The following is a 21,947-nucleotide window of genomic DNA, read 5'->3' as shown; positions in this document are numbered from 1 at the left end:
CTGCCACAGCCCTCCCTCCCCACTGCCTAGAGAGAGCCTGGCCACACAGAGAGAAGGAAGTGAACCCAGAGAAGGGGGCAGAGCCAAGAAATGGAGAGTCAGAGAGCCCAGAACATCACCATTCGAGCCTTAGAACCAGCTACATCTGAAGCCATCAATTGCTAGACTGGTTACAAGAGCCAATAAATTCCTTTTAAATTTAAGCCATTTGCAATTGGGTTTCTGTCACTGGCAACCAAAGAGTCCTAGCTAATACAAGCAAGTCTGGAAGGATTATACACACATCTACTACAGCAAAAGAGGATTGGAAGGATTCATATTTAAGCTGAAATTCAGACATGATTTGTAGACTTGTTATTGGAAATGTAAGAGGCCAAGCTCTTACATCCCTGCACACTGGAGTGTTAATGTGCCACTTGACTAGCTCTGGCCCAAAAGATATAAACAAGAATCTATTGGGTCTGGATTCTGGGGCAGCTTTTGTTTTTCCTGGTATAAAGGGCAAGACTCAGTTGTCACAGGCCCTTTTCCCTTTTCCTTTCCTTTCTTTCCTGAAATGCAGATGTGATGCCTGGGGGTACAGCAGACATCTTGACAGCATGAGGGTGAAAGCCTAAGGATGGTGAAGCAGAAAGTTGGAAGTAGACTATTTCCTGATGTTCCTGGGAACTGCTGTACCTGCCCAGGGCTGACTTCCTCTTGGCTTCTTGATATATGAGAAAGAGTAAGTCTATCCGGTTGAACACCTATAGGTGGATCTCTGTTACATGCAGCCCAAACAACTCTAACTTCTACAGTGCCCTTCTATTACATCCAAAGAAAGGTCGTGGACTTTTGGGTTAGGTCTGAGCCCACACTTAGAGAGGTCTGTTGCCTTGGACCAACGTGTCATTCTTCAGGTGAGAGACTCGGGTCCCTGTATTCATTTCCTATTATTGCTGTAACAAATTACCACAAACTTTGTGGTTTAAAAAACACAAATTTGTTCTCTTACAGTTCTAGAGGCAAGAAGTCCTAAAATCAAGGTGTTCTCAGGGCTGTATTCCTCTGGAGGCTGTAGGGGAGAATCCATTTCTTCGCCTTTTCCAGCTTCTAGAGGCTGCCTGCATTTCGTGGCTCATGGCTCCTTTGTATTCAAGCCCAGCAGCGTAGCATTTTCAAATCTCTCTCTCACCTCAGCATGACGTGTTGTCATGTCTCCTCTGACTCTTCTCCTGCCTCCCTCTTTCCTTTATAAGGACTCTTGTGATTAGATCGAGCCCATGTGGATCATTCCGGATAATCTCACATTTCCAGATCTTTAGCTTAATCACATCTCCAAAGTCCCCTTTGCCATGTGAGGTAACACACTCACAGGTCCTGGGAAGTAGGACGTGGGCATCTTCGAGGAGCCATTATTCTGTCTCCATAATCTTAGATATAGAAAGTGATTTGCCCAAGGTCATGCCCAGCTAATGGGAGAGGGAGAACTACGCATGGACTGACCACCACAGGCAGAAGTGCCCTTTCTCCTCTTCCTCTTTGGCATGAAGCTAAAGCCGAGCCATGCTTCAAGGTCCATTTCAGGCTGCCCCTCTGCTCAGAAACCACAGCTGCCCTCCACAGCCCATACAGTCCATCGTCTTGGCTGTGTCTGTCACTCACTGGCACTCCGCACACGTTTGATCAGTAATCTTAAAAGTGTACATCTTGTTCTCTGCCCAGTCTTGACTCAAAGGCAAAGATCACACTTTAGACTTTTGGACCCTGGGACCCACTGAGCCCACAGAGTTGAAGTTCTATACGTGGGTGATTTATGGCTCATGATGATTGTGGTAGATTATCCAGACTGACTCACTCAGTTCCTTTACCACAGAATCTGGAATGCAAACACTGCATTTCCCAGACTCCCTTGCAGGTTGGACTAGGTTCCACCAAGCCAGACATGGTAAAAGTGAGATGGTGACCATAGGTGGAGAGAGAGAATTCTCTGAAGGTATGGTGGGTGGATTTGGTTCTTTCGGGGCAGTACTATCAGGTCCCTGTCATCTTAAGAGCCAAGTGATGGAGCAGTAGTCTCAGTGGAACAATGAAATTGGGCATTTCTCAGAGCTGCACGGCTCTTTGCTGTGCAGTACTTGAGCTTGGTTACCCAGTCCCCCTGGAAATCTGTAAGCTTCTTGATGCCTTGTATAAACATACCCCTCTAGCTTGAGAAGTTTCTATTGTCTGCAGCTAAGAACCATGATTTTTTTAAAAAAGTTTATTGTATTTATTTATTTTTGGCTGCATTGGGTCTTTTTTGCTGTGTGTGGGCTTTCTCTAGTAGCGGCGAGCGGGGGCTACTCTTCATTGTGGTGCTCTGGCTTCTCATTGCAGTGGCTTCTCTTGTTGCGGAGCTCAGGCTCTAGGCGCGCGGGCTTCAGTAGTTGTGGCACATGGGCTCAGTAGTTGTGGCTCACAGGCTCTAGAGCGCAGGCTCAGTAGCTGTGGCGCATGGGCTTAGTTGCTCCACACCATGTGGGATCTTCCCGGACCAGGGCTTGAACCCGTGACCCCTGCATTGGCAGGCAGATTCTTAACCACTGCGCCACCAGGGAAGCCCAAGAACCATGATTAATATGAGGTCTCATATTCATTTCTCCCCCAACCAGATTGTAAATCCCCAAAGGGCAGGAACTATATTTTATATTTCTCTTGTAAAATCGGCAGAGTACACAGTTTTCCTAGTAAACTTATCAACATGACATTCACGATTCATTGAACTGGGTTAAAGTTCTAATATTCTGATGAATTCTTCATCCCATCTGTGAATCAACAGCCTGAAACAAAATGGCCACCCTAATATGGTCTTCTTTTGAAACCTTAAAGTTAAGTCAGGCTAAGAGAAGTCAATTTTTAAAAAAAATAAATTTATTTATTTTATTTATTTTTGGCTGCGTTGGGTCTTTGTTGCTGTGAGCAGGCTTTCTCTAGTTGTGGTGAGCGGGGCTACTCTTCATTGCAGTGTGCGGGCATCTCATTGCGGTGGCTTCTCTTGTTGCGGAGCATGGGCTCTAGGCGCGCAGGCTTCGCTAGTTGTGGCACACGGGCTCAGTAGTTGTGGCTCGCGGGCTCAGTAGTTGTGGCTCACGGGCTCTAGAGTGCAGCCTCAGTAGTTGTGGCGCACAGGCTTAGTTGCTCCGCGTCATGTGGGATCTTCCGGGACCAGGGCTCGAACCTGTGTCCCCTGCTTTGGCAGGCGGATTCTTAACCGCTGTGCCACCAGGGAAGTGCCAGAAGTCAAATTCTTTGAAGTTTCAGTTTAAACACTTGAAAGGGTCAGAAGGGCAGTCAAGGAAACTCTTCCCCTTTTCTATCAACTTTTATTTATTACAAAAACGATGTAACATTAAATAGAATGTAAAAATTCATCCAAAATCTCACTGGGCTAACACATTGCAATATTCCCATTTTCTTCTCAGCCATTCCTATGCCTTATTTTTGTAGGCAGTGGTCTACATACAATTTTGCATTCTGCTTTTTTTTTTTTTGGCTGCACCACTCCGCGTGTGGGATCTTAGTTCCTCAACGAGGGATGGAATCCACTTCCCTTGCATTGGAAGCCGAGTCTTAACCACTGGACAGCTAGGGAAGTCCCTCTGCTTTTTCACACAATGTTATATCATGAGCGTTTTTCATGTTGTAAACTAGTCTTCCTTTTTTCATGGCATAATATTTCTGTCAGTACCCATCTTATCACTTCTTGAACAATTCCGGTCCCTGAACATTTATTTTTCTTCCAGCTTGTTTTGGCATCATAGCTTACACTTCAGACATGTCTTTAGAGATTCGTTTCCTTATCATTGCTTCTCAGGCGCGCAGCATTGTCCGGTCTGTGGGCCCAACTACCTCCATTGCTTTTAGGAGTGTCATCGGGCCACAGGAAAACACCAATGAAGGTCTTGCCTGTTCTCTTTAAATTTTGTTACTTTTCCGGTTGCCTCCTCGTCCCAATCTGCCTTGCTCTAATTTTTAGGGAGGCTGACCCTTTATTCACTGATCTCCAGGTGAAAAAGCTCCCATTTTGGGGACGCGTGACTCGGGAATGGGTAAGCAGCGCCCGTCTTGCCGGGTTTGCGCCCGGCCACGCCCCACCGGCCCAGCTCTGCCCCGCCCCGCCCGCGGGACTACACTTCCCAGGCGCCCCTGCGCGGCGAGCGCGGCCGCAGCTTCCAGCAGCCGGTTGGGACGCGGGGGCCGAGGCGCAGGCGGAACGCAATGGCTGCGTGGGGCGAGCGGCTGGCTGGCGTGCGCGGGGTGCTGCTCGACATCTCAGGCGTGCTGTACGACGGCGGTGAGGGCGGCGGCGCGCCGATCGCAGGCTCTGTGGAGGCGCTGGCGAGGTGAGTGGGCCGCGCAGGCCGCCTCGAGCGCCCGGCGCTGTGCTCAGCCGGGTCCTGTGGGCCGCTGCTGGGGGGCGGGGTGGGGCTGCTGCTCTGGCCCCGCCCCGCCCGGCGAGCGGAGGGCTGGTCCCGGGAGGGTCGCGCTGCAGCCCCCGGGTGTGCCAGGCACCCGGCGTCCCTGGGTGAGCCCCGGGCCTCTGCTGGTTAGAGTTGCGCTACTGTCCAACAGGGCAGCCCCGCTCCTTGCTGTTGAGCGCTTGGAATGTGGCAAGTCTGAATTTAGATGTGGTGTAAGTGTACAACCCACACCGGATTTCGAAGACTTAGTGAGAAAAAATGTAAAAAGTTCATTGTATTGTTTTATACTGGTTACATGTTGAAATGATAGTAATTTGAATATGTTAGCTTAAATAAAATATATTAATTAGTTCCACCTTCTTCTTTTAACCTTTGTTAATGTGGTTACCAGAAAACTTTAAATTACATACGTGGCTGGCATTGTAATTCAGTTGGACTGCCTTGACTGTCTGCTTAGACGGTAGGAGGGCGTCTTGTCCACCATGTCTTGTGCACAGAGGACACTGCCAGGACCACTGTTGGCACCACTGGGCCCTGGGCTTTGTAATTGCCACTGGCATCGCAGAACCAGAGGGTAAGAGGGGGCATGGGGTGAAGTGGAGGAGGAAGTGCCTTCCATCTGAAGGGAACAGTGGCTGCAAAGCCTGAGGCGGAGGAGAGCTCGGAGGAGAGCTCGGCAGATCGCACGCATTCACGGAACTGAAGAGCGAGTGGGGACTAGCGAGGGTGAGCATGGCTACAGCAGGCAGGGACCTGCGGGTCACAGAGAGCTCTCTGGATTCCATCCTGGGTGCAATGAGAAGTCACTGAAGATTTTAGGCAGGAGTGTCGTGTGATCTGATTTATGTTTTCAAGACATTTAAATGTAGAAAGTGAAACCATATAAGTAAATGAAAACAGGAGAGATTCCCTTTGAAATCTTGGAGTAGGAGAATACCTTTGTAGCTACGCCTCAAAATCTAGAAATCGACAACAACAACATATCAACAGCCCAACAGAAAGATGCACAAAGGATATAAACAATTCATAGGAAAGGAAAACAAATAGAAACACAAAGGAAAAGCATAGGAAAGATGCTCAGCCTTACTCGAATAAGAGAAGTGCAAATTAAAACTATCCTGAGATGCCTTTTTTCATCAGTTTGAGAAAATTGGCCAAAATCCACAACTTTGGGAGCGCATTCTCTTGGTGAGAGTTTGTGGAAGCAGACCCTGTCTTATATTGCTTGTGGAAGATGCATTTGGCATTATCTATCAGCGTACTGCCTCATACATGAGAAATGACATAGGTGGGAGGTCATTCATGGCAGTGCCTTGCGAAATAGCAAAAGACTGGAAACAGCTCAACTATCCATCTCTAGGGGAGTATTACAGTCTATCCTTCTACACAGTGGAATTCCATGCTGCATAAAAAAGAATGAGCATGCCTGCCATGTAGACGTGCTGTCAGTGAAGACAGGATGTGCACTGTGCCGTCTTTTGGGTGGAAAAGGCAGAAATGCAAGCGTGTATTCCTGCTGGTGTGTTTGTATAAGGAAACTGGAGGGAAGAGCTTCAACCTGTGAGGATCTGGAAGGCAAGTGATTGGGGAGAACTAGGTGTTTGGGGGTAGGGATGGGAGCAAGGCTCTTCCCTCGGTAACTTTGTATATAAACTTTTTTTTAAAGTTTTGAACCATGTGGATGTATTTCCCATTCAAGATATCAAATTACAAATATTTTGTCAATTTTGTCTCAAAAAATGCTGGAAAAAAATACTGCACCAGAAAAAAAAATATTTTAAGAAGATCTCTGGCTGCAAAGCGGAGAATGAGCTGGCAGTGGGGCAGACGGCCGGGCTCCAGAGGAAACAGGGGAACAGCCAGTTGGGAGACCCTTGTGTGGTCCAGGGAGACATGATAGGGCGTGGACTAGGGGGCGGCAATGGAGATGAAGAGAAGGGCGTGAATTCGATGTTTTGGGAGTAGGACCAATGAGACCTGCCTATGTATTGGATATTGTGGGGAACAAGGAGAAGATGAAATAAAGAATGGCTCCGGTGTTGGACTGGAGCACCTGAGGGGATGGAGAGGGGCGCAGAGGGGTGCAGGCAGGTGCCATGATGGCCCTTGACACAGTGCTTGGCACACAATACACCCCATGAGTATGACAGTTAAACGTCACATTCCCATGTTTGTTTGTTTGTTTGTTTTTGTGTAAAAGACAAACATTATTGAGCCCCCAGCCCTAATTCTCTTTCTCCTGCACAGTCTTGGTTCCCCGGAGACACCCAGTCCGGTGGGCAGCAATGAGACCCACTTTCTGGCCAGCAGAGGCATCTCTGAGGATGGTAGAGGGTTTGCCGATGTGGTGGTGGTTGCCACCTCCGAAGGGATGCTCAGCAGGGTTCATGGCCACACCCCGCACGCATGGCCAGCAATTCCTCTTTGCCTTATACTTGTGGTAGGCACGGCTGGCCTTCAGAATGGGCTTGTCAACGCGGCCACCTCCAGCCACCACACCGGCCACAGCTCTGTTGGCGGAGGAGATGACCTTCTTGGAGCCCAAGGGCAGCTTCACTCTGGTCTTCTTTGTCTCAGGGTTGTGGGAGATGACAGTCACATAGTTCCCAGAGGCTCTGGCCAGCTTGCCCCAGTCACCAGGCTTCTCCTCCAGACAACACACGATGGTGCCCCCAGGTACGGTACCCACTGGGAGCACATTGCCGATGCTGAGCTGGGCCTGCTTGCCATGGTACACGAACTGGCTGGTGTGGATGCCCTCGGTGGTGATGAACATCTCTGTCCGCTTCTTAAAACGGTATGGATCCCGGAAGACCACCTTGGCAAGGGGCGCGCTGCAGCCCGGGTCGTGGATGATGTCCTTCACGATACCCTTGATGTAGCCGTGTTGCTCGGCAAAGTCCCCGGCGCACAGAGGCGCGGCGTCCTTTCGGTGCTTCACGTGCACGCGGAATGTGGAGCCGGCGCCCTTCCTCTGCCCACGGATCCCGCGGCCCATGGCAGCAGTCTGCTGAGGAGCGCGGCCGAAAGAGCACGTCCCATGTTAATATAGGAATTCCTGTTTTACGTGCTTTTAATTTTTTAAAAATCAGGGCCACTTAAAAAAAAAACTTTATATTAAAGTAAAGTACACATCTGTTCTTCTATTGAGGGGGTGTAGTTTCCTGTTTTCAGTTATTTTGAATAGTGCTGCCATGAACATTCTAGAACATGTCTGGTGAATGCATGGATGCATTTCTGCTGGGTACAGACCTAGGAGTGGAATTGCTGGTCATAAGATAGGCATATGTTCATTGCTAGAAGATGCTGTCAAATCGTTTCCCAAAGTGGTATATGTGAGAGTCCCCGTGGCTCTGTGTCCTCACCGACACGTGGGTTTGTCAGTCCTTTGCATTTTATTTTTTATTTTTTTTAAACTAATTTACATTTTCATTCATTCTTTCTTAAAATTTTTTAAAAGTTAATTAATTAATTTTATTTTTGGCTGCGTTGGGTCTTCGTGGCTGCACGCGGGCTTTCTCTAGTTGCGGCGAGCGGGAGCTACTCTTCCTTGTGGTGCACGGGCTTCTCATTGCTGTGGCTTCTCTTGTTGCAGAGCACAGGCTCTAGGCATGTGGGCTTCATTAGTTGTAGCACGTGGGCTCAGTAGTTGTGGCTCGCGGGCTCTAGAGCGCAGGCTCAGTAGTTGTGGCGCACGGGCTTAGTTGCTCTGCGGCATGTGGGATCTTCCCGGACCAGGGCTCGAACCCGTGTCCCCTGCATTAGCAGGCAGATTCTTAACCACTGCACCACCAGGGAAGTCCCGAAGTCCTTTGCATTTGAGCAGGGTCATTTTTGCCTCAAAACCTGAGAAATAAAGTAGGTCAAGGATATGGACAGAGCCTCGGTCCCTCCCCGTCTACCTTCTGCTGAGGAGCTCAGAATGGATTCAGCAGTGGCTTTGGAATAGGTAGGGCTGATTGTGAGCCCTTGTTTCCAGTCAGTAATGTGGGTCTGGTGTGCACCCCTCCCGGGCCAGTGAGGCTCCAGGCATCTCCCAGCACCAGCAAAGCTGGCTGCTCTCAGAGAGTGCTTTCTCTATGCTGGGTGTCCCTGTTTATGTCATGTAGTCCCCCTAACAGCGTGGGGGTGGGAGGAGGTTATCTCCCTCAATCAGCTGAAGCCACTGCGGCTCAGGGCTTGCTAGGGTCTCAGCTGCGATGGCCCAGGGACCATGGGAACCCAGGTCTGCGCGACTCCTAACCGCTGTGCTGGACCCATACTTAGAGTCCTTTGAGGGAGAAGCGGGCATTGGAAAAGGTCAGGGGCTTCTCTCTAGCAATCTCCCCTGGGTAATGCTCCCCCCCGATACACTGTCCAACAAACACCTGCACAGATTCCAGGGTGTGACTCGAAGGAGAGTGATCCCTGGTCCTTTAACCTCTGTGGGTTTGGCACTGGCATCTTCCAACAGATCCCCGGGAGTTTTTTGTCTTCATTTGCTTTAATTCAACTAATTTATCTAGCTGGAGTGTCTTTGGTAGCAACTACACTGTATAAATCTAGCAGCGGTATAATAACCGGATATACTAGCAGTCCTAAAATACATCCCAGCCAGTTTTGTAGCTGAGAGAGGGGAGAAGTGCCTTCCCCATAGTGTGTGGGACTGTTTCCGGTGAGGGGACATAGTTCTCATTATCTCCGGGGAGTTGATCGTCCTGGAGAATGAGGCCTGGTCCCCCTGAACCCTCCCCGGGACTCCACGCCACAGGACCGCGTCCCCATGCCTCTTCCTGCTCCACCAGGGCCTTCCCGAGTGACCTTTGTGGCCCCTTCTCTCCCTCTGCCCACTTCACCCCCTTGCTCCCAGTTATACAGACTTTCGGGGGGGTCTTCACTGACCAGCCCCTTAGCAGCCCAGCACCCGCAGAGCCTGGGCCCTCCATGCTGCGGCACCCTCTGGCTCTCACCCACGTGCCTTTTCTCTCTTCAGCTCTTGTGCTGGCTCTTTAAAGACTAGGCCCCTCCACCCAGGCTCGGCCTCCAGTGGCCAGCTGATCACACTCAGGCCCAAGGAAGCCGCCCATGCTCTCCTGTGGGGCCCCCGGAGCCCAGCATCCAGACCCTCCTGGCAGTGAGTGTATGTGGGCAACTTCCCCCAGTAAAATCTGCCTGCTTTTGGAGTTTCCCTGGGGATGTCAGACTTGGGGACACGGCTCTTTCCCGGGCCAGGCCCTGCTGGCCAAGGTGAATAACGCCAGGCTTCCACCACTTTTTGTAGTTTTTGCAGCTACACCCTGCACTCTGTGGCCTCCTTGATATGCAAGGCTGGCTTTGAAGTCACAAGGGAGCTCAGAGGAAGTTCGCAGGGTGAGAGCAGCTCTGCAGAGGGGCAGCGTGATGGGGGTCCCGGGGCCCTGGGGGACGTTTGCCTCCATGGCATCTCCCCAGTGCCGTGGGTTCCCAAACAGCACCTGCTGTTCTGGGAACCCCGGAAGGGGTGACTCACCACTTCTCTTCCTAGACTTTCTGTGGTGACAGGTGTCCTCAGGTTTTTGGAAAGGTTCCCACCTGTTTGGGGACACAGAGCACATGGGGAGTATTAGCTCTGCTTTTTAAAACAATACCGACCACCATAATAGCAGTCACTGATGATCAAGCTACCTTCACAACCAGCCCTTTTCAAAGCCGGGACTGAGGCTCAGAGAGATTTGGGAAGTGGCCAAAGTGGAGAAAGTGGCTGGGCCAGGGTTCCCTCCCTTCCCGCCCCCCGCCCCCCGCCCTGCCCCGGTCCACCTGACTCCAAGCCCCAGTTATCCCCGCAATACCACACTGCTTCTCATTAAAGGTGCACTTGTTCATTTGTTCATTCATTCACTCACCCAACAAATATTTATCGAGTGCTTCTTTTATACTGAAAACACCGCTGTAGGCATTGGGACAAGGGGCAGTGAGTGGGGCAGGTGGAAGTCCCTGCTCTCGGGAAGCTGACCGTCCTGTATGGGGAGAGCAGCGTAAAGAGCACCCGGAAAGGCTAGTGTCAGGTGGAGAGAGACTGAGCCGCCAGGGAGATGGGGAGCCGGTGATGTGTGAGCTGGGCTCTGAAGCTGTCATCTGGGCCAGGAACGTCCCAGATTGGAGAACAGGAGGTCCAGGCTCCCTGGAGCCGCTGGGCACGGTGCTGGCCAGGTGGAGCCCTCTTACTGTGCTAGGACTTGTGGGTGGGCGTGGTCATGGGACATCTGTAACCGGCCTGGGTCCCCCCATCAGGCCCTTTATTGGAGTCCATTCTTGGGCAGTTGGGCTCCCCGAGGGGAGCCATTCAGAGGCAGGGCTGGGCACAGCGGGGGCTGCAGGGGCCGGCCCCCGGGCTGGTCAGCACAAAGGGGAGCCCCAGAGGGATCTGCATGTGAAAGGCGGGTGGGCATTTACTGCATCCTGTCTCGGGCCACTAAAGCACATCTGCTGGGCCCAGCGCGGCCCAGCCTTTTTGCGGCCGGCGGAAGGAAGCAGGCTCGGCCTCGGCCCAGGGCAGCCTCATAAAGCAATTCCCACCCAGGACTAACAGACCCGCAACCCATCCCTCCAGTGTGCACCAGAAGCCCTGGGACCCTGTTAAAACTCAGGCCCCTCCCAGCAGGTCTTAGAGCCAGAGGAACGGGGCCAGGGAACTTGTCTGAAGTGCGGCCTAGGACCAAGCCCCTCCCGATGCTCGGCCACCCTGGCTCCATCGGGCCCCAGGGACACAGCCGCCCAGGAGTGGCGGTAATAATAGTAGCTACCAAGACTGTGAGAGATCCGGGAGCCTCCCTGCGTTGCCTCGTCCCATCCCCCACGTGGCCCAGCACCTGCCAGAGGGGGCTCTTAAGGCTATCAGAGGGGGCGGGCCGTTTGTTTGAGTTTAGGCCAACAACAGCTTTCCTGACTCACCCTGGACCTTGGACAAGGTGTGTTTGTTGAGAATGCCCTGTCACTTGTCACTTCCTCTCTGCGGGTGAACTAGGCTGACTTCGGAGTTGGGGGCCAGGCGAGAGAACGATGCTCTCCTCCCAGGCCGAGTCCTGGTTTCATAACGTCCACAGTTTAGGCTTCCCAAGGCAGAGGTGGCTTCCTTCTTGTAAACCATCCCACTAGCGCATGAATGTACTAAGTAAGAAGTCCAAATCGTCATCACCAGCCCCATCCTAGTCATTCCCCCAGGGGGACCCTGTAGCTCCTTCCACGCCTTTTCCTCTGTGTTCCCCCCAAAGCGCAGGGGATTTTAAGAAGCCGCCCCTCCCCTTGCTGGCTCTTGTCCAGTTCCATGGTCCCCCCATCACACCCCCCACGACCCCCCACTCCTTGGGCAGCACTGATGCTTAAGAAACATGTTCTGTTGGTTCACAGGTCCCTGGAGGCTGGAGTTCCCCGCAGATCCCGAGCCAGTGGTCTCAAACTTATGTCGCCTCAGAGCATTTATCTCCTAAATGAAATCTGAGGTAGAATCCCCCAAATTTTAAAAACAGATAAAAGAGCAATGTTTGAATGGTGTGTATTTTCTCTGTTCAAATCTGTAATACCGATTATGAGGTCAGTCAGTGAAAATGATGAAAGTGTCGTTTTTTTTGGCCACGCCCCACGGCACATGGGATCTCCACCAGGGATCAAACCCGAGCCCCCTGCAGTGGAAGGCGGAGTCTTAACCACTGCGGCTGCTTCCCACTAGCTATCTGTTTTACATTTGGCAGCATATATATGTCCGTGCCACTCTCTCACTTTGTCCCAGCTTACCCTTCCCCCTCCCCGTATAGCACAGGGAGATCAGCTCGGTGCTTCGTGACCACCTAGAGGGGTGGGACAGGGAGGGTGGGAGGGAGGGAGACGCAAGAGGAAAAGAGATATGGGGATATATGTATACGTATAGCTGATTCAGTTTGTTATAAAGCAGAAACTAACACCATTGTAAAGCAACGATACTCCAATAAAGATGTTAAAAAAATATATAACAGTACTAAAGTCTGGGGCAGTGGACAGCTCAACAGTACGTATGTGTTGAGCTGTCACAATATAATTTTATATTTGTGGCTGGAAACAACCTGCGTGTCTATCAGGAGGGGACAAGGGAATAAATTATGGTTTATCCAGACCTCAGAATATTCCCCAGCAGTTAAAAGGAGTGAGGTAGCTCTGTTTGGTGTTGACATTAGTTTGTATGAGGTGAATGTTGCGTATAGTCAGTGAAAAAGTTACAGAGTGATGTGTGTGAAATACCATTTTTGTTCTTAGAGTTAAAGGAGACACAACTGCCCTCAGGTAGAGTAATAACAGAACTGTGACCCTGACTTGTGTGGAGGGAAACCGAGGGACATTGTTGTGAAGCCACCCACGGCTCCACTGTCATGACAAGGGCTGTTTCTGGGTTTCTGATCTCAGCCTCCGTGGGCAGGGGTCACCCTGTGGAAATCAAGGGCAGCCAGGCTGGGGGTTCTGGAGCAGAGTTAATGGTTTATCCCAAAGATGCTGCCTCTGGTAGGAAGGCCCTGGCTGATTAGGAGGTGGGCATGGCACGGGTCACTCATGGAGCCCACAGGTGGAGTCCTGACCCCACAGCCCCCCAAGGATATACAGAGAAGCCGTATTGGCAAAGCCCTGCCCGGGCCCTGCCTGTGGCGGTGTGCAGGGTGATTTCCCACCACCCTGGGGCTGGCAGGATGCAGCCCTGTTTATAGAGGAGAAATAGGACTTGCTCAAAGCCACCTCATGAGGAAGGAGAGTGGGGGCCAGACCCTTACCAGGGTAGGTGCTGCCCCTAAAAGAAGGTAGGTGTCAGCTCTTGTGGGCGAGGACCTGGGTTTCGAGTCCCACCTCTGCCCTGTGGTTGTCATGTGGTCTTGGGCAAGTTCGTTAGCCTTTTTGTGCCTCAGTTTCCTCTCGTGGGGAGCTGTTGTAACTACTGTTGGGGCTCCCTCTGTCTTGGGTGCTCTGGGATGTCTGCCAGGATGAGCCAGCGCCGGTTTACCCCAGGTTCCCTTTGCTGGGTTGAACTTTGCCCTCTTTCTTAATGGTGGCCCCGGGCGAAGCTCTCTGGGCTCCATCCAGCAGGCCTCCCTCACCAGCTGGCTCCTCCAGCTGTCCCAGTTCCCTGGGCATCTGTCTTCTTGTCCGACTACCTGCCTCGAGGGCCCAGATGTCCCCAGCACCCAGCCCCGGGCCTGCCAGAGGTGTGGTTGTCATTGTCACCACCATCATCTTCACTGTCATTCACTGAGTATTTGCAACATGCCAGGTGCTTCAGGACAGTCCTGTCAGGTAGCTACTGCTAGTGCCCCATTTTACTAGCACTGGAGAGGGTTAGGTGACAAGCCTTGGTCACACAGGGACGAGGTGGCAGAGGTGCTGAGGGTGTGTCTGCTTCCCGAGCCAGGCTCCCACCTTACCCGAGAATGCCTGGCTCTGTCCCCTGCAGCGCCCAGCACTTGACCAGCCTGTGACCACGTCAGGGGAGGACTAGCTGTTGGCTAACCTTCCAAGGCTGGGGAGTGGACCAAAGAACCCATGGCTCCCAGAAATGTGCCCTTAGGTTCCTCGTATCCCTCTGGGCCTCGGTCTCCCCCTCTGCGAAAGGAGCCACTAGGTTGGATAATCTCCAACGTCTCCTGTGGTTTCTAGGTTCCCATGCACTTCATTCTAAATTGAATTTATTAGTAACTAGTAAAGTGATGTTGTGGGCTCAGCGTGTCCCTTTGATCTGAGCTCAGAGGCCCAGGCAGGTCAGAGAGAACATACTGGATGGCGGGTGAGGTGGCCGCGGTTGTGGAAGGTGTGCCACGTGTTTCGTAAGGGCCCTGGCTTCAGGCCTGCCCGACGTCTGTTTGACCTCGTTGCTGTCCCCCTGAGGTCACTGGCTGGCTAGCCCGGACTGAGAGGCTCAGCCAGGGCCACTTCCATGCGTCACCACTGCTCTTGTTCTCTTCTCTCCGTCCAGACTTTGGACTCTGTTTCTTGCCTGGACTCTGACGACACAGTCTGCCCAGCAGAGTGTCTGATGGAGAGTGGGGAGGGACCTCCAGGGACCTAGCAGCTGGCTGTCAGCCTGGCCAAAATGTCTACTCTGGTGGGTCGGTGGAAAGAAGGGGGAGGTGCAGCAGGCCCAGCCAGAGCTGCTGGCAAAGGCCTTACCGGTGTCCCTCAGCATTCGTGGCCCCGTGGTGATACCAGCACATGATAGGGCTCATGGCGCGTCCTCTGTGCCCCACCCTGGAGAGCCAGAAGGCTAGGCGCTACTGTTACCCCATTTCATGGTTGGGACTCAAGACTCCCAAGAGTCTGGCCCATGGATGCCTGGCCAAGGGCATGTGCAAGGTGCAGGTGCCGGACCCCAACTGGGGAGCCAGACCCCATGCTCATGGGGGCAAAAGTCCTTCTGTCGCTGCTCCAGCCAGAAGGCATCTCCCTGCCCCTAAGCTGAGGCCCTACATCAGGGCACATGGGGAGCTGGACCTGGTCCCTCTCAGAATCAACGTGGGTGCCCCTTGGTGTGTGTGTGACTATATTTTTCTTTCTTTCTTTCCTCCTTCCCTCCCTCCCTCCCTCCCTTCCTTTATGACTGTATTTTTCTACTGCAGAACTGTCTCTGCTCTGTTCATGGGCTCCTGTTTGACCTTCTATTTTTAAAAAATTGGGTTCTTAGAACAAATATGCACTTTGCAAGTTTCAATTTTCCAAATGTGTGTTTTCAATCTCTGTGGCTTTCTAAAAGGAAAGCAGCCACAGATCTCAAAATCAGACAGTGGCCGGTGCTGCCGTGGAGCTCTGCTAGGTAACGCGATCTTGATGCTGATGGATGGGGCGGCTGAGACTGATGTTCTCTGAGGGTCTTGGCTGGGCGCTGCCGCCCGAGTTTCGGTTCATAATGACCCCCCGAGGTGTTGTGGGTGTTCTTTCCTTCTCTGAGAAACTGAAGCATATCTGCAACTGTGGCCATTTCAGTAGTAACAGGGGCCCTCTTCCCCATCAGGTAGCGTCTTGAGCTGTAGGCCCAGGGGCAGAGCGGGCATGGTTCAGGGGGGCAGGAATGAGGGGAGATGCCCCTCTCCTCCCCTACACCTCCCTCCCCTCCTGGTATGAGTTTCTTCTGTCTCAGGAGAGGATTCCAGGCTACTTGACGTAGAAGTGGCTCTGGTAGGAGACCAGAATTTCAGCCCAGGGTGGGCCTGTGGACCTCACACAGCTCTTTTGAAGACCAGCCCAGGGATGAGCAAAATCAAAAAAAATAAACCCTGCTTTCTCTGCGATGGGGGAGAAGTCACCCATCCCCTCTGGGTGCTAACCTCATTTGTCACTTCACGTTTGACCTGCCAGCCTGCAGCCTCCCCTTCCCACCCAGGAACCCACCCAGCCTGAGGGCTCCTCCCCGTCGCCGTCCTGTTGGGTTCCCTCCCCCGGGGGTAGGGGGTGAGATTTGGAGTCGCCATCAGCCTGGCCTCCCAGACCCTCCACACATGCCCCCTCTGTAGGACCCAGCCCGTGCTCCTCGGAGCCCCAAGTGGGCGCAGGTGGTGAGAGCAGGGGAGGGGAGGTTGTGGCAGCCGCCATGGGCCTCGCTGCTTGGTCACAGGGTGGCTGGGGCGAGGTGGGTGAGCGCCCTGCCTGCTCTGGGCAGTTGGGGCAGGTAGAGCGGGGAGGGAACTAGGTTGGGGGAGCCTGCCCGCCGGCCACTGGCCGATGTTCTCGGCTCACATTCAGTGAGCACTTACTGTGGGCCAGGCCCGAGCAGGCACATTGCAGGTCTCATTGGAGCCTCACATTGTGAGGCTGTTACCATCCCCATTTTCCAGATGAGGAAACTGAGCCACAGAGAGAAGAAACAGCTTGTGGAGGTCCCACAGCCATTAAGTGGCAGAACTGGGACCAGCCCACAGTCGTCAGACTCTGAAGCACTTCCTGGTCACCTCTCGGCCACCTGGCCTCCCGCTCAGTATTAGAGCATCTTTCTTAGGCATTTGTTCCTCAGCCTGCAGAAGGCGTGACTCGCTCCTCATCCCTGTGCCTAGGCCCATCTACCATCCCGTCTACCTGTCTGCACTCATCTGGCTCCACTGTGCTTTCTCTTCTGGAATCCTTTAACAACCTTGCACCAGGAAGGATTAGAGATGGGCTCTGGAGCAGTGCTGTCTACAGGCGGGATCGGCAGTGAGCGTGGGGTTTCTTCCTGAAGTTCTCTGGAAAGCAGAATGACTTGGTTCCATTACCAGGTGGGCCCATCAAATCCGGAATTTGGATCAGTTAAGTGCTTCTCATAGAAAAGCACTGCTGTGCTTCAAGGGCTGTGAAAGCCAAGTGGGAAGAGGACGGGCTCTGCCCGGGCAGGGGCCGGGGTCTGGGGGGCTTCCTGGAGGAGGGGACATACGAACCAGGCTTTGACAGATGGGTAGGATTTGGCCATAGGGGAGGGTGAAGGCAAAGACTCAGGGTGATGAGAGGGCCTTCAGGGTCAGATGAAGGTGACAGATGGCTGGGGTGGGGTGGGGTGGGGAGTGAGCTAGGAGGGGCCTTATCCAGGTCAGCCTCCTTGCCCCCTGCCCAGCCCCTCTTTGGCGAGCCCAGAGGGCATCAGGCTGTGGAGCAATGCCAAGGTCAGTCAGGATGTCCAGTAATCGTCCTAGCACTCTACCTGCTACCGAGAGCGATAATGAGAAGGTTTCCATTATTTTCGGGTGAGCGCCCCTGGCAGATGCCGACAGCCAGCAGATGTGTGAGGTCCGAGGTGATTTGCAAGGGACCAGTTCATGTGATGCTCGGTAATTGCATCAGGCGACGTTGTCACTCAGAGCTTGTCCTGGCCTCTGGGATGAGGTAAAGGTCAGTTCAAAGAGCCGTTGCGGCCGCGGGAAGTAGGGGCAAGTACCCACCCTCTCAGGGGGTCTGGGGAGGGTGCAGTGGACTGAGGCCGTGTTCTCAGAGGGGCCGTCTGGCCGGAGCCCGGCTCTGGGCTGCCAGGACCCTGCAGTAGGCCCCCTGTGCCCAGGGTTCTTGGGTGTCAGGGGATGGGGTGACATGGCCTGTCCTGGAGCTGGGCCCAGTCCGATGTTGAAATCCTTTGGATTCACTCCCCTTGGGAGGCCCTTTGCAGACTGTGCCGCGGCCCTGAAGCCACGCCTGGCTCCGGCTTTCCTGACATTGGATTTGTGTGTTCCAGGCCTCCCGAGGCTGAATCTGACCTCTGGCAGCAGACCCCTCCAAGAGGTGCCGAGGCTTTGGTTCCTTGGCTGTCTTAGTCTGCCATAACAGAATACCACAGCCTGGGGGCTTAACCACGGAGGTTTAGCTTCCCACAGTTCTGAAGCCTAGGCATCCAAGACCGAGGGGCCGGCAGGGTGGGTCTCTGGCGAGAGTCCTCTTCCTGGCTTGTTCGGTAGCCACCTTCTGCCGTGTCCTGACACGGCCTCTTCGCTGTGCTCGCAGGGAGATCTCTGGTGTCTCTTGCTATAAGCACACTAATCCTGTCATATCAGGGCCCCACCCTTCTCTCCTCACTTAACCTTCATTACCTCCTGAGGGAGACGACATACGATTTTGTGGGAGGGACACAATTCAGCTCATAGCCCTGGCCATTCAGGGCCTCCCCTTCAGTGCTGACCCACCTTCTCACACTGTCCCCTGTGCACGCACAGGTGTGCCCCATGCACACCCTTCCCCACCCTGGGAAGGTGTCAGTTTCCTGCCCAGCGGGATGAGCTGGGCCTGCCCCGGCAGGTGGCTCCCTTACTGGGAAAGCACCAGCTTCTCCAACCCCTGGACCAGAGCCTGGGCCGCCACCTTGTAGCCAGCTGCGGGCCCGTGGGCTCTGCTACTTACAAGCCGAGCGACCTTCTCAGGTCTCTGCCCCCCGGAGCCTCTGTTCTGTCGTCTCTGGAATGGGGACCGTGGTTCTTGCCTCCTCAGCTTGTTTTCTCAACATGTGCTTAGGGCCCCCTGTGCTCCAGGCACCGGGCCCTGGGGGGTGCATGTAGGGGACACAGGGTGTATGTAGGGGGCTCTGCCCTTAGGGAGTGAGGATGAAATCAGATCGTGGATACTGAGCCCCAAGGCAAGGTCCAGTGTAATGTTGTATTCATGCTTTACTATTTTAATAATAATAATGAATACTTCTGTTATTTTTAGTAATTAAGAAAAATGAAGAGAGGACCTGGGACTCGTGCCAGAAAGTCAAAAGGGAGTGCGGTCAGGGGCACGAAGCGACAGACCCACAGGGAGGGGCCTTCCCCAAGCATTTCCCACCACTTTCCAGGGACTGATTCAATCCTAAAACAAGTACTTTGATTTTAAAGCATGTGTTTTGGATGAACTTATGTTGTATTTCAAAGGAGAACAGTGGCTGACGTGTCCTGAAGTGAGTTCTGTTAGTTACTCATTTTTTTATGGGCATCGAAGTTGTGTTTGGAATAGCAGATGTGAGGCACTGTCATCTCACTGTCACACCGATTGCTCACTGTTCTGAGAAGGTCACATCATAATCCATTAGCAATAATTAGTCCCCCGGCACCCCCTGCCTTCTTCTCTCAACTGCTCCATTAACTTGGGTGCGATCGCACATCCCGGGCGCCAATCAATGAAGATCTGTCCGTAATGTACAAGGTGATGCTATTAGTTACAATGTATTAACTGCCTAATTTAAAAATACAAAAGCTGTCTTTATGAAGGGCAATTAACCACTAAACGTAATTGATATTTCATAACCCCCTGATTAGGAAAGACAAATACTAAGAAAGAATTGATTACAACATTGTCAGCCTCTCTGTCTGCGTTCGCCCTGTTGTCAGAAGATCTGCCAATTTTTTTCCAAATCGCACCTGTCCGCTCCAGTGCTCAGAAGGTCTGAAGGCTCACTGTAATGTGGGAATGCGTGTCTTCACCACTGAATCCTGTGTTTCTGTCAGGGCACCCTTGGGGGAAGCAGTAGGCGTGGTCCTAAGGAAGGGTCCCTCTCACCAGCTGTCGTCTGGACTTTCCATCACTCAGTCATTCAGCAAACGCTTGCTTATCGGGGCCCTGCCGTGTGCCAAGCCCTGTGTGAAGCGCTGGGGATGCTGAGGAGCACCCAACAGGCCCCATTCCTGACCGCATGGAGCACATGGGTCCAGGAGAGAGATGATGAACGGCTACAGGAATGAGACGATTAGAGATACTGATTAGTGTTAGAAAGAAAAACCTGGATAGAGACAGGGTAGGGGCAGTGTCACACAGGATGATCGGAGAAGGGGATATACAGACCCTCCACCTTTTCCCTAGGGTTTCTCGGGCCTCTTGACTTGCAGCCTGTTGTCTTCCATGGGCCCCCACCATGCTCTCTGCAGATGCCAAATATGAAGGCTCCCTCGCTGTGGCCCGGGGTTCATCCAGGGAGGGCTGTGTGCTCTGGGCCAGGCCTGTGTGGCCAGCCCACCTCTTCCCACTCCCCCCGGCCCGCTGGCCCCCTTGCTCGGCCCCCACGCCGGCCTCCTCTCCTGCCCGGCCACACCTGCAGCGCTGACGCTTACCAGGTCCCCCCTTCCTTCTGCCGGCTGCTCTTCCTTTGGCTCTTTGCTTCCCTTCGGGTCTCAGCTCCGGAGCTCTCTCCTCCCCAGGGAGGCCTCCCCGACCTTCCCACCCTCCCTGGCCACCCTGTCTCTTCACCTGTTTGGTCCTTCCCAGCACCTCTCTGTTCTCAATCCCCGATTCCCCTTCCTTTGTGTGGTCTTCCGCCCCACCTGCTGACTGAGGGCTCTGGGGGTCAGAGAGCCTGCCTGTGGACACCGTGGCATTTCTGTGCACCCACCCCAGCCAGGCATTTAGTAGGTGCTCGATAGCTGCCTGTAGAAGGGTTGAATGTTATTTCGTTGGGGTCTCTTTAGGCATCAGCTTTGTGGCTTTGCATTCGGTGAGCCTGCCCAGGTGCAGCTGGGATGCAGAGCCTCCTGCGAGCTCGGACGGGAAGGATGTCGGTGCCGCTGACACTCTGCAGGCATCCCAGGCTCACCTCACATTAACTCGCCCGTGTGCCTGGTGACTCTGTCTGGCAAACCTTTCTTCAGTGACAGCGATGAGGAGACACACCTCAGCTTGGCCCCTTGACCTTTGTATTTGGGAAAGTGTGGATACAGAGTCAGCTCAGATGCTAAGTGGAAATGCTCGTTGTGACGGGAGGTCCAGAGGGGTGGCCAGGACGCTCGGAGGTGACCCCCGTGAGGCTAAGCGGCATGGTGTGGTGGAGGAGGTGTCGAGTGTGGGAGAACTGGCACGTGCGTGGGGCAGTGTGTCCCAGGGGAGGGGTGGGGACGTGTCCCAGGCAGAAGGAGAGGTGCGGGCGGAGGCCAGCTGGGAACCTTGGGGAGTCTCAGCTGTGTCAAGCACAATGAGGGTGAGAATGGTCTGCTCCAGCTCCAAAACCCCCTGGGTCAGTCGAGGCCCAGCTCAGGGGCCCGTGGCGACCTGGCCTGCGCCCTCGGAGAAGCGCCTGTCCAGCCCCCTCCGCAGGAGGCCACACCGCCTGCTGACAGCCCCTCCACCTGTCTCCTCACTTCCAGACTGAAGCGGTCCCAGCTGAAGGTGAGGTTCTGCACCAACGAGTCGCAGAAGTCCCGGGGGGACCTGGTGGGGATGCTTCGGCGTCTGGGCTTCGACATCTCAGAGGGCGAGGTGACCGCCCCAGCCCCTGCCACCTGCCTGATCCTGAAGGAGCGAGGCCTGCGGCCACACCTGCTCATCCACGACGGTAGGCCTGCCGGGCCCTGGGACCTGGTTGGGGTGAAGGCGCCCCCTTTCCAGATGGGGGCTGGGGAGGGGGTCCTTCTCACCTGGGCCAAACCACTGGGAAGGACACAGAGGTAGCACATGGCTCCTGTTGACACCTGTGGGCCTTGGGGTGGAAACCTGTGGGCTCCCTGCTGGGGACCCGGCCCCATCCATCCCGGCCTCCTACCGGAGGGCGTTTGGAGGCAGGTTCCAGATGGCTCCTCAGAGGAAAACCCTGAATTTGCTTTCTGTGATCTAGAATGAAGCAAGGTGGCAAGGAATTGTCAAGGGGGCAAGATTTTAGCCTCTGGGGTGTGTGTGTGTGTGTGTGTGTGTGTGTGTGTGTGTGTGTGTGTGTGAGAGAGAGAGAGAGAGAGAAAGACGGAGACAGAGAGAGACAGGGGTGGGGAGGATGAAAAGCTAGACTGAGGTCCATAGGTTTCTGAAGTATATTTGTGAAAACCAGCCCTGCTGTCTGGCAAACGGCACAGGTTTACTTCCTGATATTAGTCTGAATGAAGGAAAAGAGCCCCTTTGACCTTCAGCGGGGAGTTTTGCTGGAACAGAGAGGAAGGAACAGTATTACCTGGTGCCTTCTGAATATTTAAAAAGAAGAGGGACTTCCCTGGCAGTCCAGTGGTTAAGACTCTGAGCTCCCAATGCAGGGAGCGCGGGTTCAATCCCTGGTCGGGGAACTAAGATCCCACATGCTGCGTGGTGCGGCCAAAAAGATAAAAAGAAGAGACATAGCAACGCTTCAGAATTCAGGACACT

At 53.6% G+C, this 21,947-nt stretch overlaps 2 protein-coding genes across 2 annotated transcripts in view; one reads left to right on the top strand and one right to left on the bottom strand.

Annotated features, from left to right (window-relative positions):
• Positions 1 to 4,172: 4,172 nt before the first annotated feature.
• The window catches only part of LHPP (phospholysine phosphohistidine inorganic pyrophosphate phosphatase), a 135,038-nt gene continuing 117,263 nt past the window's right edge, over positions 4,173 to 21,947 (top strand). The window contains exons 1-2 of the mRNA XM_061185538.1: positions 4,173 to 4,364; positions 20,966 to 21,153. Coding sequence (XP_061041521.1) covers positions 4,240 to 4,364; positions 20,966 to 21,153 — 313 coding nt within the window. The 5' untranslated portion in view covers positions 4,173 to 4,239. The remainder of the gene's footprint in view (positions 4,365 to 20,965; positions 21,154 to 21,947) is intronic.
• Positions 6,631 to 7,440, bottom strand: LOC133092682 (large ribosomal subunit protein uL2-like). Its single transcript, XM_061192327.1, has one exon. It carries the CDS (start codon positions 7,438 to 7,440, stop codon positions 6,667 to 6,669), a length of 774 nt encoding a protein of 257 aa, XP_061048310.1. The 3' UTR covers positions 6,631 to 6,666.

The sequence above is a fragment of the Eubalaena glacialis genome, chromosome 1, assembly GCF_028564815.1.
Source record: "Eubalaena glacialis isolate mEubGla1 chromosome 1, mEubGla1.1.hap2.+ XY, whole genome shotgun sequence".
Lineage (NCBI taxonomy): Eukaryota > Metazoa > Chordata > Mammalia > Artiodactyla > Balaenidae > Eubalaena > Eubalaena glacialis.
The sequence above is the reverse complement of the archived record's forward strand: the minus strand, read 5'-3'. Positions and strand labels throughout refer to the sequence as shown.

Bases quoted from the DNA above. Each gene is read 5' to 3' on its own strand.
- LOC133092682 (XM_061192327.1), bottom strand. From the start codon at position 7,440: ATGGGCCGCGGGATCCGTGGGCAGAGGAAGGGCGCCGGCTCCACATTC.